Genomic DNA, 16,651 nt, shown 5'->3' on the forward strand with positions numbered 1-16,651 from the left:
GTCATATTTGCTGTAGCCGTGGCTTCATTGTGAATCCATCAATTTGTTTAAAGGTGCTGATAGAATGTCACTTGTCACTTATCACTTTTCGGGGGAGCTAAGATTTTGCTTCTGTGGCAATGGACGTTCTCTCATTTTCTAGAGGATCAGCCTTGCTTATGCCTCTTGCACCTAGGTAAACATACAATTTCAATTTTCACGATGAATCAAAAATATGCAAAACTAGGCATTCTATCTGTGCTCAATTTGTATACTTGTACCTTCTTAGCTGCAGACTTTGGTGAAAGCAAGTCAGTTTTTGTTGCTGCTCCGAGAGTTTTCTGGGAGGGACTTATAGTCAATGCCTTTGGCGTCTTCTTGGTGCTCAGAGACTTTGACAAGCTTTTACTCCCAAAGATCGCTTCTTGCTCAGCTATCTGTTGTTCCTGAAGCTTCTTCTGATCCTGAATCACCGACATCTCGTGTCAAGTCCTTTTAAAACAAGTTTAGTGCCTCTAATTCAGTTAAGTCTTAACGCCATTACTCTTTTCCTTTTGCGTTCTTGCTCTTTCTCTTGGCTCATAATGGTGTAGTCTTCCAGCATTGACAGCAAAGAGAGCTACAAAAGAAAGACTTCAATTGTTCATATTGTTTTCTTATAGAATGTCCAAGAAGCATTGGCATTCTAAATGCTTACACCGTCATAAATGAAGTCATCGCCCCTTTCCTTCTCCCATGCAGTTACTTTGTTTATCAGAGCATCGACCATTGCTGCTCGATATGTAAAAACAACAGGGGAATGCATTGGATTCATTTACTTGCATCGAGAGCTTGCATTGGTACAGAATGCTAACCTGGGATTTTGCTTACTAAAGTTCGTGCCTTTTCAGCACGCCTAAGCATCAGGTGAGCACCTTTTCCTGCACCGTAGCGGTTCCCATCCTACATATATTATACACAATGTTTTTGAACATTTGACAGCAGAGATCGACATGTTTTTTGTTTCTGTAATTTGCAGGAGTTTCTAACCCTATTGTACTCTTCCAACCAGTTCTCCTCTTCGCACACAGCCAACCATTTCTCTACTCTTTCAAGAACATCTTTCCTGCTGAAAGCTTCCTCTTTAGCAGCCGAGATTTGGACTTCTAGCTGTTCTAACATCGAAGATGCATCAATAGCTCCTGCAGCAAAAAGATAACATCTTAAAATGTTAGTAAAAGGCCTACTTTGTATACTTATGATACTCTTACCTGCTTGAACATCATCGATATCGAGGTCTGGTTCTTGTGATTCAGCAATCAGATGTGTTTTCAGATGGATTTCGTGTAGTTCGGTTTTCTTTTTCAGAATTAGCTCCTCGATCCTGCTAGCTTTTAGTTGTTCCAGTCTTAAAACCTCTGCTCGTACATGATCGATGAACTCCAGCGACAGAGAATTCAGTTCTGTAAATTCTTGCTCCGATGCAGCTATATTACACGCCACACTCTGGAACTGCTGCTGTTCTTCGCTCGGGACATCCATCAGATTCCACAACTCCAACATGGCACTGGCAAGATCTTGAAGCTATACGCCATAGAACATCATGTTGCGTTGTGTAGCAAAATACCAGCACCGAAAGGTAATGCAAAGTGAGATACGTACCTTCTGCATTCTTTCAAGCTTAACCTTTCGCAGATGCTCGATCGCAGACACAAGGCTTTCGACTGAGTCATCACTTATGCTCATGTATCCTTCATCATGGTGTGAATTGTGATGCAAATCTCTGGTTGTTTCTTCATAACTGAGACCGAGGACGGCACAAAATGCCTTCAAAGTATTTGAGTGCTCCATCACTCGTCTCAACCTCTCGCTCTAAAGCAAAAACAAAAGCTGATCCTTAGCATCTATTTTGAAAAGAAAAGAAAAAAAAAAAATCTATCATGGTCATTGATCTCTAACCTTCTCCTCCTGAAGTGACTGCAGCTGTTTCTCCAATTCTCGAAGTGCCCGAGTTGATAGGTCAGATTCATCCACAGAAAACTTGGAGTCGTCACACTCGATAGGGCTGAACTCGGCTAAGATCTTTCTGATCTGATCCATGACCTCCAAGAATTTCAACAACCTCGCATTTTTCTCGATTTGCATCTCCTCTAGTTTCAGAGTTACGGCATTCAGCTGCTCCTTCAAGCTTCCAGCACTCTTGTTGGATTACGAAGCAAGTCGAAAGTAAGCAGCCTAAAATCGGCGCATCAGGAGCTCTAAAAACAAATGAGGAAATCCACCGACAAACCTCAATTCCATGGACTGGTGGTTCTCCCATCGAACAACATATGTCTTCGATCTCTGCTTGAAGGCCTGCAATTGCTTGCCTTATTCGATCTCTGTACTGGTCTGCTTCATCAATCTTTCTTCGGTACAGATTTCTGCACTCCTGCTCCAGCTCAAGCATCATTTTATCCTTCTCGTCTTCGGATTCACCGACCTCGTCCCATATTATCTGATACAGCAGTCTTATTTATTCATGTTCATAAAATACATAAAAATCGTGATTGTTGGATCGAAATCTGGAGAATTGAATTTGTTTTACGAGACGATGTTTATTAAGTCGATGAATTGCACAATACATAAACCAAACCTGGAGCTCATCGAGAAGGGTTCTGTGTGCCGTAGCGATTCTTGTAGGCCGACAATTAGGATCCAGAGCCATGGTAAAGCCACAATCTTCTGCATCGAAGATCAAAAGAACTCTCAAAAACAAACAAACAAAAGAATCAAACATTTCTCGAAACTATGCATTGAAAAACAGAGAGAGAATGTACCAATTGATATCAATTTTGTTGAAGAGGAACGGAATGGGAGAAGAATGAGAAAAGGATCGATCGATGGTTTCCCAGGGAATCAAGCCAAATCCAATTTAAATTTAGTAAATCTCATCGTATTATTTAAATTTAGTAAATCTCATCAGATTCGCTTCTTTTCAGGAAGCAGGTCGAGATGCATGTGCTATACAAAATGGACGGTCAGTATTAATTTTCCGCTGATTGGATATGCGCAACAAAGAGAGTAACAAAAGGATATCGACACTTTAAACGGCAGTTCGGCACAGGATATCCAATCAAGGATCTTAAAAAAGAATTAGATTATATTGAGTCCCGTCTTATCTATTATAAAAAATATCAAAACAACATTTGATTCATATTTTTTTTGTCCCACTTTTAGCACCACTTCTTCATTGATGTAAACATTAAAGAGATGAAAGATGTCCCTTCCTTAGTCTTCTTATAAATGGGCGACCAAGCTAAGCCATCCAGAGAGCAGATAAGAGAAGAGAACGAAGATTGAGGGTGTGCAAGAAGAACATCCAGTAGAAAGAAATTTAGTTCGTGGAATACGAATGACTGTTCGATTCTCTCGCGATTGTTCTTCTGATAACAAGTGAGAAGAACTTGTTGAAATCTACTTGTCGTCATCCACTGAAAGTGTTTACAGATTTTCTACCGAATTTCTTTCGTGCTTTACAAATGTTACAATGGCATCAGAGTCATTAGCATTAATCCACTTGCATGAAACAAATTACCTCTGTGTTGCAATTTGCTTGCCTCATACGATGCCACTCATACACTAGCTGGAAGAGTCAGCGAGCTATCTCCGTGCCGGTGATCACATCGCGGCCTTTGCCGTGTAGTCACGTCGGGAGAAATCGGGAGAAAGCGATTGAGTCACTTTCTCTCCGTCGTCGGACTGATGCAAGCTCCGACGAGGGGCTGGCGACCGGTGTCTGTGGCCAGTGATCGCCTGCTACCGTGTTGGGTTGATGATCGACGGTAGCGCGTTGGTAGCAGCGAAGGTGCTATAGAAAATTTGACGGCACAGAACTTAAAAAATGTTTAATTTTATTAAATCAAATAAAAAAACTGAAACGTGAAAGTTACTTTTTTTAAAAAAAGAGTTTTTTTTCTCTTTTCAAACATAGAGGTTTTTTGTGAAATTAATTGAAAAAAAAGACTTTGTATGTTTTTTTTTGTTTTTTCCCCAATTAATTGTACTTATTTTGTTTGAATTTGCATGACTAACTAATGGTTCAATTCGAACTGATCTAATTCATTTGGGAGGAGGTCAAGAAACTTGATTATGACCTAGATCATGGAGTCGGATGACTTATTGATTGGATATTCTAGAAACTCGAACGAGAAGAGTAGTTTCTAGTCCTGGACGAACACAGAAGATGGGCTCTGATTGAGTCACTGTTAGAACATCTTCGTGATATAGCATACTAGCTATTGGATAGGTAAATATCTCCTTTATGTGTAAGTCACTATTCCAAAGGCTACTAGTCGCCCATGATTTACCTCCTCCGTGTTGGTCTTGGGACGGATTAGCGGGGGCGCTGGGGGCGAGCATATTCACCTTTTGCTACAATACTAGCTATTGGATCGCTCTGTGGGTGCATTTCATATTCAAAGATATGCAAGGAGTTACTTCAATTAGCCTGGGATCTTAAAAATTAAAATTAAAATTAAAATTAAAAGAGGATCCAGATCATAAAAAAATAGATCTTGCAGAATCTGAGGAGGATCTAGAGATGGATCCCAAATAATCTCAGGAGAAAGTTCATGAAAAATCATAGGATAATCCAGAAGAGTGTGTGGAAGATCCAAAAATGAATCTAAATATGGATCTGAAAAATGATTCTAAGGGTGATCCTTTCATTATCGAGTTCAGGATGAACAGGAATAGAGCGCAAGTACCATCCAATACGAGACATCGTATAACGAGGAGAAATTGTTGTTGGGACCGATGTGCCCGCTAAAAGGGGGGGTGAATAGCGTCTCACCAAAATCGATGGCTTCCTATGTATTCGTTAGTTGCACAGCGGAATAATACGAAACTAAATACGAATATGAAAGCTAAAAGACAAAGAAAAGAAATGCAAACCAATGCACGTCAATGTAACGTGATTCGGAGATAACTTGCTCCTACTCCACGGCTGTCCGTAAGGTGGACGATCCCGATCCTTCGGTGGATTAACCCCCGGCAAACTCCGACTACTCAAGCAACTCCTTGTGGGTGGAGAAACCTCACCACAACACCAACCAAGAACACTTGGACACAAGAGAACCTTGAGCACGTTTGGTGACTACTAATTAGGCTTTAACCAAGTCTAATTTTGTCACCTTGGCCGGCCATCCCAAGCTCCTTCTTATAGAGCTTGGAACAAATCAGTAAGCTGATTTGCCCGTTACCAGTCGACTGGTCCTTGCACCAGTCGACTGGTGTCAGCCCAACGGCTCTCTACAGTGCACCAGTCGACTACTACAGTCACCAGTCGACTGCTACAGTCACCAGTCGACTGCTACAGTACTGCTATAGTGCTGCTACAGTAACGCTATAGTACTGCTACAGTAAACCCTAATTCTAGGATTTTACCTCGAGTACATTCACTCAACACTCGTTCTCGCCCGACCAACCTAGACCTAGCCTTCTAACCTCCTCCATCAGCCTTGCGTCCCTCGGATGCCTCCCCATCCTTCACGTCTTGCCTTCTGGAGCTTCCATCGGCCTTGTCATTGTTGTCGGGTCTTCCTTTGCCAAGAGGTCGTGCCTCCGGGACTTCATCCATTGCCAAGTCACACTTGGACTTACGTTGCCAAGACTACATTCTTGGACTTACACCGCCAAGACTCATCCTTGGACTTTCCTCCTTTGCCAAGATCACACTTGGACTTACATTGCCAAGACTACATGCTTGGACTTACACCGCCAAGACTCACCCTTGGACTTTCCTTGTTGTACCTGTATCCTACACACTCACAATGCATATCAAATACAACAATAAACCTAACTTAAACCTTTGCCCAAACATCAAAACTTAGGGCACCTAGATTGCTCCAACAATCTCCCCCTTTTTGATGTTTGGCAACCTGTTTAAGTTAGGGAAACATAAATGCAATACATATGCAAATAAATATGCAAATCAACTCATGCATAAATAATGGAACCTAAATCCCTAGGCTCCCCCTTCACCTAAGCTCCCCATTGAGTTAGGATTTCCCGCAAAGGTAAACTTCTCCCCCTTTGCCTAAACAATCGCTCCCCCTTCACCTAAGCTCTCCCTCGAGTTAGGATTTCTTGCAAAGGTGTATAGATTTCCCACTTAAACCTAGACTTCTCCCCCTTTGCCATACATCAAAAATAGCTCCAACAATATCCCAATTGTTGAAAACATGTCATCCAAATTGACCCTAAACTCATGTATTTATCCCCCATGGATCTCATACATTTAAACGAGTTGACACGGTCAAGAATAATGTTAAAAAAACATTTTTAGGCTGGTATCAGTCGACTGAACTAGGTACCAGTCGACTGCCCCCTTCGACAGAACCTTACAGAAGCATTCTGTGGTCGAAATCTACTGTTACCAGTCGACTGGTATCGGCACCAGTCGACTGGTATCGACAAAATGAGCTTACAGAAATATTCTGTGCTCAAAAACACTGTTACCAGTCGACTGATATCTGAACCAGTCAACTGGCACCCTATTTCTACAAAAATCAGCCTTTTCAGGTCAACTTCAGAAATGCACCAAAAATTCCCTAGACCTCCAAAAATTCTCAAATTTTGTGGAGATGTCTATTGTATCCTTGTCTACTTAGGAAAAATATACATAAAAATATATTTATCACAGATCCCAAGATTGACACAAAATTCAAAACTAGCTAAATAGTTCAATTGAACATTGACCTAAAGTCCTAGTTTTGACTTCCTCTTGATGTATCTGCCCATACTAAATCACAATACTTCCCTAGCATGAGTTTATATGACATCTATACATCAAAAACTAATTTTTGTGCAATATGACCTCCAATGTCATATTTTCATGCATGAAACACATCCCAATTGTGCCAACCCACTAGGTTAGAGACTTAAGTCTGTCTCCTAACCACTTGGCACATTTGATAACTCATCTATCATGGGTCCCAAAAGCTCTTCCTATCTTTAGGAATCTTAACCTTAGTCACCTCCCTTGGTGACTCATCCACTATGGCTAGGCCACTTCGATGCACCTCGGGTGACACTTGGCCTACTAAACTCACCTTCTTAACCTTAGACACCTTGTCTTTGATTAATTTCTTCTTGTCCTTAATCTTGGACACCTCATCCTTGCTATAATTATATGCTACCCTAGCATATTCCTTCTTATTGGCCTTGGATGACTCTCCTTTGTCCTTGGTAACACCTCTCATACCAATGTCATGTGCTACCTTAACACTTGACCTCCTTTTGATCTTGGAAAAGATTTTTATGTTTTCAAAGAGTAACTCCCCCTAAAAATATGGTCAAACTTCTATCATTGCACCAACAATGACTTGGGGTTCCTAAATAATTAGGAAAACCAAAACTCGAAGTTTTGAGGTTCAAAATTCAATAATGAAACTAAACCTCAACCGAAACTTCACTTTGGTTTTTCTTAACCAATCCATACTTGTTTTCATCATGAAAATTCATGTAGACATTATTTAGGGTATACTTTATCAAGGAAAAATAGTTTTCTATGAAAATAATTCCTGTTTTCAAAGATTGACACAAATTTGAAAACTCTTGAAAACTTCAATGTTTTCTCCTAATTTATGTCTAACTTTTCAATGATGATTACTATCAAAAGATAGTCTTCACCAAGGTTTTTCAAAAGTATTTTGAAATCATTTTCAAAACCAATATCCAACCACGTTCTTTGGGCTCAATGCACATGACTTGTACATTAGCTTTCCCAATGATTGGAAGACACATAACTATGTGTTTTGATAAACCTAAAACTCAACAAGATGCACTAAATCAACATCTTGAGTTTTGTTCACCATCTTAACATCTCACTTATATCTAACGTGTATTAAAACACATACAAGTCACCTTATAATTCTTTGTGAGATGTATATTTTGTTGGTTGCTACTCGAAAAACCTATAGGTTCCACTGTACAAAAATTTTGTACAAAGGTCTGAACCTTTTCCTAGCTACCATGTGTTCTTTTAAATTAAATTTTGGATCGCCTGCGGAACTTAACACGTTTGATCCAAAACTTAATCTATTTGTTCTTTTAGGTTTTGACTTGGATCTCCTGCGGAACTTAACACGTTCGACCCAAGTCTCCTTAAGTTATTAATTCCATTAAATATTAATTTCCATAATTTGTTCCCAGTACTGACGTGGCGAGGCACATGACCTTCTTGGATATGGGAGCAACCACCACCGACTAGACAAAACCTTTTATAGAAATCTAATATTTAATTTCCTAAAATAACTTTAGGTTAACCAAAGAGAACAATCAAATCACAAGGAAAAGAAAAAACAAAAGAACACAACATCGAAAAACATATTCGAAATTCTAGAACGTAAGCCTCTTGTATTTGGTATTATTTCCATAAATAACTAGCATGATGCGGAAAGAAAAATTACTAGTTATACCTTGTAGAAAAATCTCTTGATCTTCTACCGTATTCCTCTTCTAACCTCGGACGTTGTGTGGGCAACGATCTTCCGAGATGAGAAACCACCAAGCACCTTCTTCTCCTCCTAGCTAGGTTCGGCCAAAACAAGAAAGCTTCACCAAGGAAGAAGAAAAACACCAACCAAGCTCTAAGAGATGCAAGCTTCCTCTCCTTCTTCTTCTTCTTCTCCAAGTAGTATCCGGTCTCCACAAGAGATCCAAGCAATAGAGAGTTTCGGCCACCACAAAGAGGAAGAAGAGAAGAGATGATGGCCGGCCACAACACCAAGGAAAAGAGGGAGAGAAAATAATAGAGGTTGTGTCTCATGAAGGCACCCCTACCCCTTCTTTTATATTCCTTGGCCTAGGCAAATTAGGAAATTTAATTACAATAAAATTTCCTCAATTTTCCTTGACATGAATTAATTGAGAAAAATAAAATAAAATTTCCCAATCAACCTTGTGATGGCTGGCCACAATCAAAAAAGCAATTTAGGAGAGTTTCAATCAACAAATTAAAACTTCCTAATTTGTTTCCGGAAATTTTAAAATAAAATTTCTCTTTAAAAAATCTCTTCATGGTTGATAAAAGGAAATTTCTATAATTTTAATTTTATAACATGTGAATAATTTTTAAAGAGAAAAATAAAATATCTCACCAATCTACAAATAAGGAAAGAGATTTAATATCTTTCTTTAATCTTTTGTATATCTTTTATAAGAGAGATATTTTAATTTTAATTCTCTTTAATAAATTATTTCTTCCATATAATAAAAATTAAAATTAAAATTCCTTTTTAATTTAATTTGGCCGGCCCCCACTAGCTTGGGTTCAAGCTAGGGCCGGCCACCCAAATTCATACCTAGGTCGGCCCTAGCTTGTTCCCAAGCTAGCTTGGCTGGCCCCTATTGGGTGAGTATAGAAGGTGGGTATAGGTGGGTATAGAACTCTACAAATAAGAGGCTACGATAGGGACCGAGAGGAGGAATTGGTTTTGGTCTCCCGATAAAATTAAGCATCCCGTGTTCGCCCCGAACACACAACTTAATTTTATCAATGATAATTCATTCCACTAGAGAACTATCATTGAACTACCGCACCAATCCCAAATTACATTTTTGGGCTCCTTCTTATTATGAGTGTGTTAGTCTCCCTGTGTTTAAGATATCGAATGTCCACTAATTAAGTGAGTTACTGACAACTCATTTAATTAATATCTAAGTCCAAGAATAGTACCACTCAACCTTATTATCATGTCGGACTAAGTCCACCTGCAGGGTTTAACATGACAATCTTTATGAGCTCCTCTTGAGGACATTATCAACCTAGTATCTCTAGGACACAGTTTCCTTCTATAATCAACAGCACACACTATAAGTGATACCATTTCCCAACTTATCAGGTTTATTGATTCATCGAACTAAATCTCACCCATTGATAAATTAAAGAAATAAATATCAAACATATGTGCTTGTTATTATATTAGGATTAAGAGCACACACTTCCATAATAAGCGAGGTTTTGTTCCTTTATAAAGTCAAAAAGAAACGACCTCTAATGGTCCTACTCAATACACTCTGAGTGTACTAGTGTAATTATATAGTCAAGATAAACTAATACCTAATTACACTACGACCTTCTAATGGTTTGTTCCTTTCCATTTTAGTCGTGAGCTACTGTTTATAATTTATAAGGTACTGATAACATCATCTTCTGCATGTGACACCACATACTATGTTATCTACAATATAAATTATATGAACAACTACAAACAAATGTAGACAATTTGACCAAATGTGATTCTTTATTCATAATCAATGTTTACAAAGCTTAGGCTTTTAGTATACACTCCAACAATCTCCCACTTATACTAATGACTAAGCTGCCATATCTTCTACCATACATCTGATTCCCATTCCCTCCACATGCCGATCGAAAGCTTTTGCCGGAAGGGCCTTAGTGAAAGGATCTGCCAGGTTATCCGCTGATGCAATCTTGGCGATGACAACTTCTCCTCGCTTCACGATATCTCGTATCAGGTGGTACTTGCGCTCTATATGTTTACTTGCCTTATGGGCTCGTGGTTCCTTTGAGTTTGCAACTGCACCACTATTATCACAATAAATTGTGATGATTTTGGGAAAACCAGGAATCACATCTAAGTCCATTAGAAAGTTCCTGAGCCATACTGCTTCTTTAGCTGCCTCAGAGGCTGCTACATACTCAGCTTCCATGGTTGAGTCCGAAACGCATTTCTGCTTAACACTCCTCCATGAAATGGCTCCACCTCCTAAAGTAAACACATAGCCTGATGTAGACTTACTGTTATCCCTATCTGATTGGAAATCTGAATCTGTGTAACCCACAGGGAGCAGATCGTCTGCTTGGTAAACTAGCATATAATCTCTAGTCCTTCTCAGGTACTTTAATATATGCTTTACCGCAGTCCAATGTCCTTGTCCAGGGTTACTTTGATATCTGCTGACCATGCCCACGGCAAAACAGATATCAGGTCTCGTACATAGCATTGCATACAGCTGAAGCATAAGAAACTGCTTTCATGTCCTCTATCTCTTTCGATGTCTTTGGAGACATCTCTTTAGATAGAGCTACTCCATGTCTAAAAGGTAAGAAACCTTTCTTGGAATCCTGCATACTAAAACGAGCAAGGATTGTATCTATATATGAAGCTTGGGACAAACACAACATTCTTTTCTTACGATCCCTTATAACTTTGATCCCAAGAATATGTGCACAATCTCCTAAGTCCTTCATATCAAATTGTTTGGACAACCATACCCTTACGTCTGATAATACCTTGACATTGTTGCCAATTAACAAAATATCATCTACGTATAGTACAAGAAATACCACCACGTTTCCGTTACACTTCTTATATACACAAGACTCATCCGGACTTTGAATAAATCTATATGACTGGATTACTTCATTAAACCGGATGTTCCAAGATCTTGAAGCTTGCTTTAGTCCATAAATGGACCGATTGAGCTTGCACATATATGCTCTTTGCCTTTTTCAATAAATCCTTCTGGTTGCTTCATATGGATGTTTTCTTCAAGACTTCCATTAAGGAAAGCTGTCTTGACATCCATTTGCCAAATCTCATAATCCATATGAGCAGCAATGGATAAGAGTATCCGGATAGACTTAAGCATGGCTACCGGTGAAAAAGTTTCCTCATAATCGATTCCCTCTTTCTGAGTGTACCCTTTCGCAACAAGCCTAGCTTTGAAGGTTTCTACCTTCCCGTCTGTCCCTCTTTTCCTTTTGTAGATCCACTTGCATCCAACGGCTTTTACACCATCAGGTGGTTCTACAAGCTCCCAGACCTTATTAGAGTACATAGACTCTATTTCAGAATTCATTGCCTTTTGCCAAGATGCTGCATCTATATTTTGGAGTGCTTCGTCATATGTTCGTGGATCAGGTTCATGTTTTCCCGGGATCAAGTCCGAAGACTCTCCCAAAAGCATGAACCTTTCAGGCTGCCTTACAACCCTCCCACTACGACGAGGCACTGTCTGTGGTTGTGTATCATGTGTGACACGTGTTGTAGTCTCTTGTGGTACTTCATCTTGTACTGTTGGTACTGAAGTAGACATGTCCTCTCTAAGTTCTTTCAAAACAACTTTGCTACTGGGCTTGTGATCCATTATATAGTCTTCTTCTAAAAATTGGGCATTGGTGCTAACAATGACCTTCTGGTCTTTAGGACTATAAAATAAACCACCTTTCGTTCCTTTGGGATATCCTACAAACACACGAACTTCTGTACGGGATTCTAATTTATCAGCATATGGTTTCAGCACATGTGCTGGACTACCCCAAATCCGAATATGTCTTAGACTGGGTTTTCGCTCATTCCATAATTCTATGGCAGTAGAAGAAACTGATTTAGAAGGTACTAAGTTCAGAACGTATACTGCTGTTTCCAGAGCATATCCCCAAAATGAATTTGGTAATTCTGAATAACTCATCATCGATCTAACCATCTCCATAAGAGTCCTGTTCCTTCGTTCTGCTACACCATTCTGTTGGGGTGTTCCAGGTGCAGACAATTGGGATTGAATCCCGGCCTCTAATTCCTAAACTCTCCTAAGAGGTATTCGCCACCACGATCAGACCGTAGTGTCTTGATACTTTTACCTAGTCGTTTCTCCACATCAGCCTTGTATTCTTTGAACTTATCAAAGCACTCGGACTTGCGGTGCATTAGGTAAATGTATCCATATCCCGAATAATCGTCTATGAAAGAGACAAAATATTCAAAACCTCCTCTTGCCTGGACAGACATAGGACCACACAAATCAGAGTGAACCAATTCTAACACTTCTTTGGCTCTATACCCCTTGGCCTTGAACGACCTTTTGGTCATTTTACCTTCTAAGCAGGATTCACAAGTTGAAAAATTTTCCAACTCTAATGAATTCAAAAGTCCATCGGCTATAAGCCTCTGAATCCTACTTAAGTTAATATGACCAAGCCTTAGATGCCAAAGATATGCTTGGTTCATTTCCGAAGGTTCTTTTCTCTTATTAGAATTAGAAGATGAGTTATAAATTTCCATGTATTGCTTTGTGGAAGAAATTGGATTTAAAGTATACAAATTGCCAACTAATGCACCAGAACATATAATCACTTTATTTCTTTTAATAACTACATCGTTACTGAAAGAAACTGAATATCCATCTAAAAATAGTTTAGAAACTGAAATTAAATTCTTTCTAAAACTGGGTACATAAAGATAATTTCTTAAAACCAAATTTCTATTTCTACTAAAAGATAAGTAGATGTCTCCCACTGCAACAGCTGTCACCTTAGTAGCATTACCCATGTAGACGGTAATCTCCCTTTCAGATAGTCGTCGGGTTTCCTGGAACCCCTGCAAGGAATTGCAGACATGATCAGTGGCTCCCGTATCTACACACCAGGTGCTGGTAGATAACACCGTTAATGTAACGACCCGCCTTCTAGGTACTAAGCTGTAAGGTCGATCGCTACAGTTATGCTGAGCTAACTGTGCGGAAAACTGATCTAATTTAAATTTTAGTTGCTAACTGATAACTGTTCCTGGTTCTACATATACGGAAGGATGTAATCTAAAGTATACCTAACATATACTACATCCCCTATGGTCAAGGAGCTGAAATAAACGTTCTCCGGCTGTTATCAGACCTCCCAATCGATCCGTTGATCGATTGGAACGTCGGATCGATCCAGGGATCGATTCAGCCGGCTACTGTACGCGGGACATAAGTTGGATCGATCCAGTGATCGATCCAGCACGCTACTGTGCTCGGGACGATATTCTGGATCGATCGGCTGATCGATCCAGACTGACGAATCGATCCAGGGATCGATCCCCGAACCTTCTGTTCGCGACAGAAATTGCTGGATCGATCGGATGATCGATCCAGAAACCTACTGTTCACGGAGCAAGTTGCCCGATCGATCAGCTGATCGATTGGGACCCCCCAATCGATCCACCGATCGATTGGGGTGTCTGATTTCGCACTGAAACTCTGATTTCAGCACTGGTTCGTGCCAAAACCTCACACTACAACTATCTAATGCATAATAAACACTCTAATAACACATGACTAGCAATCTAACTTGTTATAGTGCATGGTTCTTTAATTTCTAGCATTGAACAACTTAAAATGCATAAAAAGCAAAATACTAAAAGTTCATAATTCTAAGCAAGAATGTTTAAGTCCCCTAAAGATCTTTGATTCCAGTTCCTGCCACACACACCATCTTTGCATTGCCCTCCAGCTTCCTCTGTTAGTCCATCTTTCCTTTACCTTTATCTGCAGTATAAGGAAAAGTAGAATCTGTAAGCTTAAAGCTTAGTAAGAAACCATCTACCTCACAAAAACATGCATTCGATGCAATATGCTTTTAAAACATGCTGGTTGAAATATGTACTGATTGAACTAAAACATGGCGTACCATCATACAATACATAGCAATCAAAGCTAGTCATGACATACTATCATCTAAAGCATGTGTACATGAACTGAACATAGAGCTATCATACCCAATCATAGAAAGAAACTGGCTGAACATATAATGAGCTAAACTGAAGCTAAACTGATACTGAATTCAAACTCAACTAACATAACAAATTTTGAGTTTTGAAAACTAATTCATAATAAGTGAAAATACATAATCATGCTGTTTGGGCCCGGCAACTGTACTTGCTGTGCGCGCATTCCCAACTAGACCCGGGTTTGCAAGTCCCGAATTTAGTAAGGTTAACTAGGTTATCTAAACCTAGGGACGAGTGTGGGAGTCCAACCCAATGGATATCTGATCCAGTACAGTGCCACTGAAAATAAAATACTGAATATAGCTAACTGTTTAACTTGCTGTTTCTAGGTTATCTGAACCTAGAGGCGACTGTGGGAGCCCACCCATTGGACCGTAGTCCCATAAAACTGGACTAAACTAATGTACTGTTTTAAATGCTCCTAATGCATTTAACTGAGCTATTAAACACAACTGAGGTGACATTTAGCTACACTAACATTTTACCGAACACTTAGTGTGCTCAAACTCTCTCCTCTAATAGGGAGATCACCTCTAGGCACCCGACAACGTCTAAAATCTCCAACTAAAGGGGAACAACGTGTCCGGCCCGTCTAGAGATGCTCAACTAGATCCCTAATCCTCGAGGAGGGTTAAAACACACCCTATGTGCCGAAAAACCTGCATATAGCTAAATCTAAAAGTATGCAATCAAACGAAAGCTATTATACTGCAGGTGAGGGGTTTCTTACCTCCTATTCATAATTTCTTACGATTCTATTCGCTAGAACTCCGGTGGAGATGATCTTCTCGACGATCCGCTCGCGTCTACGGGTTCTTCTCGCGAAGGGGAACGTCCTCGTATCGAAGATCTCGCCGGAAGAAGTTCCCTTGGCCCTTGGGCTTGGTGTGCCGTGAGAAGGAGGAGGAAAAGAGGGGCGCCGGCGTGAGGGTTTGAGAGGAGGAAGTGGCGTGAGGTTTCGTGAGGAGAGGGCTGCCGAACCAAATTAAACCAAACCCAACTTAAGTTCTTAATTTATATTAAGTGGATTATTGAACTCAACTCTAATATAAATATAATTGGTTCCTCTTTCTTTCAGCACGACCCTGCTAGGTTCACCGGTTACCAAGGCTAACTAAAGGTTTAGCGGACCCGAGAGGTCCCGGGTTCGATTCCCGCTTAAGCCTTTTTATTCTTCTAATTATTTTTGCTACCCTCGCTACTCGAAAAATTCCGGAAAAATATCAAAAAATTCCAGAAAAATCAAAGGATAATTCTAATGCCAGTTTGAGAATTTTCGGGCGTTACAATCCCCCATACCTTATAAAAAGTTCATCCTCGAACTTAGAACAATTCTGGGTACTTCTGTCTCATGCTGGCTTCTGTCTCCCAAGTTGCCTCTTCTGCTGTGTGACTGTGCCAAATGACTTTGACTAAGGGTACTTCCTTGTTCCGCAATTTCTTAACTGTTCGGTCTATTATCTGAATAGGCCGACTATCATAGCTGAGGTCCTCGCGGATCTGTACCGACTGGGGCTCAATCACCTGGGTGGCATCTGGGGTATGCTTCTTCAGCATAGAGACATGAAATACGTTGTGGACAGCTGACATTTCCTGGGGTAGCTCCAGCTCATATGCTACCTTGCCCACTCTTCTGCTGATAAGGTATGGTCCCACATATCTGGGACTTAGCTTGCCCTTCTTCCCAAAACGCATTACTCCCTTCATGGGAGCCACTCTGAGGAACACTGAATCCCCAACTGAAAACTCTAAGGGTCTGCGCCGCGTATCAGCATAGCTCTTCTGGCGACTCTGAGCTGTCTCTATCCTCTGGCGGATCTGCTGTATGGCTGTTGTGGTATCTGCTACTAGGTCTGTCTGAAATTCTAGTTCTTTCTGTTCACCACTCTCATACCAGCAGATTGGAGACCTACACCTCCGCCCATAGAGGGCCTAGTAAGGTGTCATGCCGATAGTGGCCTGATAACTGTTGTTGTATGCAAATTCCGCTAAGCTCAGATATTTGCACCAACTTCCCTTGAAGTCTAGGGCACACGCTCGGAGCATATCTTCGAGTACCTGATTTACTCGCTCTGTCTGACCATCTGTCTGAGGATGGAATGCTGTGCTGAACTTTAACTTGGTGCCCAACGCTG

At 40.3% G+C, this 16,651-nt stretch overlaps 1 protein-coding gene and 1 long non-coding RNA gene across 2 annotated transcripts; both read right to left on the reverse strand.

The window, feature by feature from the left end:
• Window positions 1–522: 522 nt before the first annotated feature.
• On the reverse strand, window positions 523–1,132 carry LOC122003817. Its single transcript, XR_006118114.1, has 3 exons — window positions 1,009–1,132; window positions 677–921; window positions 523–598 (listed from the first exon to the last, which is right to left on the reverse strand). It is a non-coding gene; the product is annotated as an uncharacterized LOC122003817 (long non-coding RNA).
• A 1-nt stretch (window position 1,133) lies between these two features.
• On the reverse strand, window positions 1,134–2,665 carry LOC122004425 (65-kDa microtubule-associated protein 3-like). Its single transcript, XM_042559316.1, has 6 exons — window positions 2,594–2,665; window positions 2,249–2,455; window positions 1,918–2,157; window positions 1,621–1,830; window positions 1,240–1,542; window positions 1,134–1,160 (listed from the first exon to the last, which is right to left on the reverse strand). Exons 1-6 carry the CDS (start codon window positions 2,663–2,665, stop codon window positions 1,134–1,136), a joined length of 1,059 nt encoding a protein of 352 aa, XP_042415250.1.
• Window positions 2,666–16,651: the final 13,986 nt, after the last annotated feature.

This window comes from Zingiber officinale, chromosome 7B, assembly GCF_018446385.1.
Source record: "Zingiber officinale cultivar Zhangliang chromosome 7B, Zo_v1.1, whole genome shotgun sequence".
In the NCBI taxonomy this organism is placed as follows: Eukaryota; Viridiplantae; Streptophyta; class Magnoliopsida; order Zingiberales; family Zingiberaceae; genus Zingiber; species Zingiber officinale.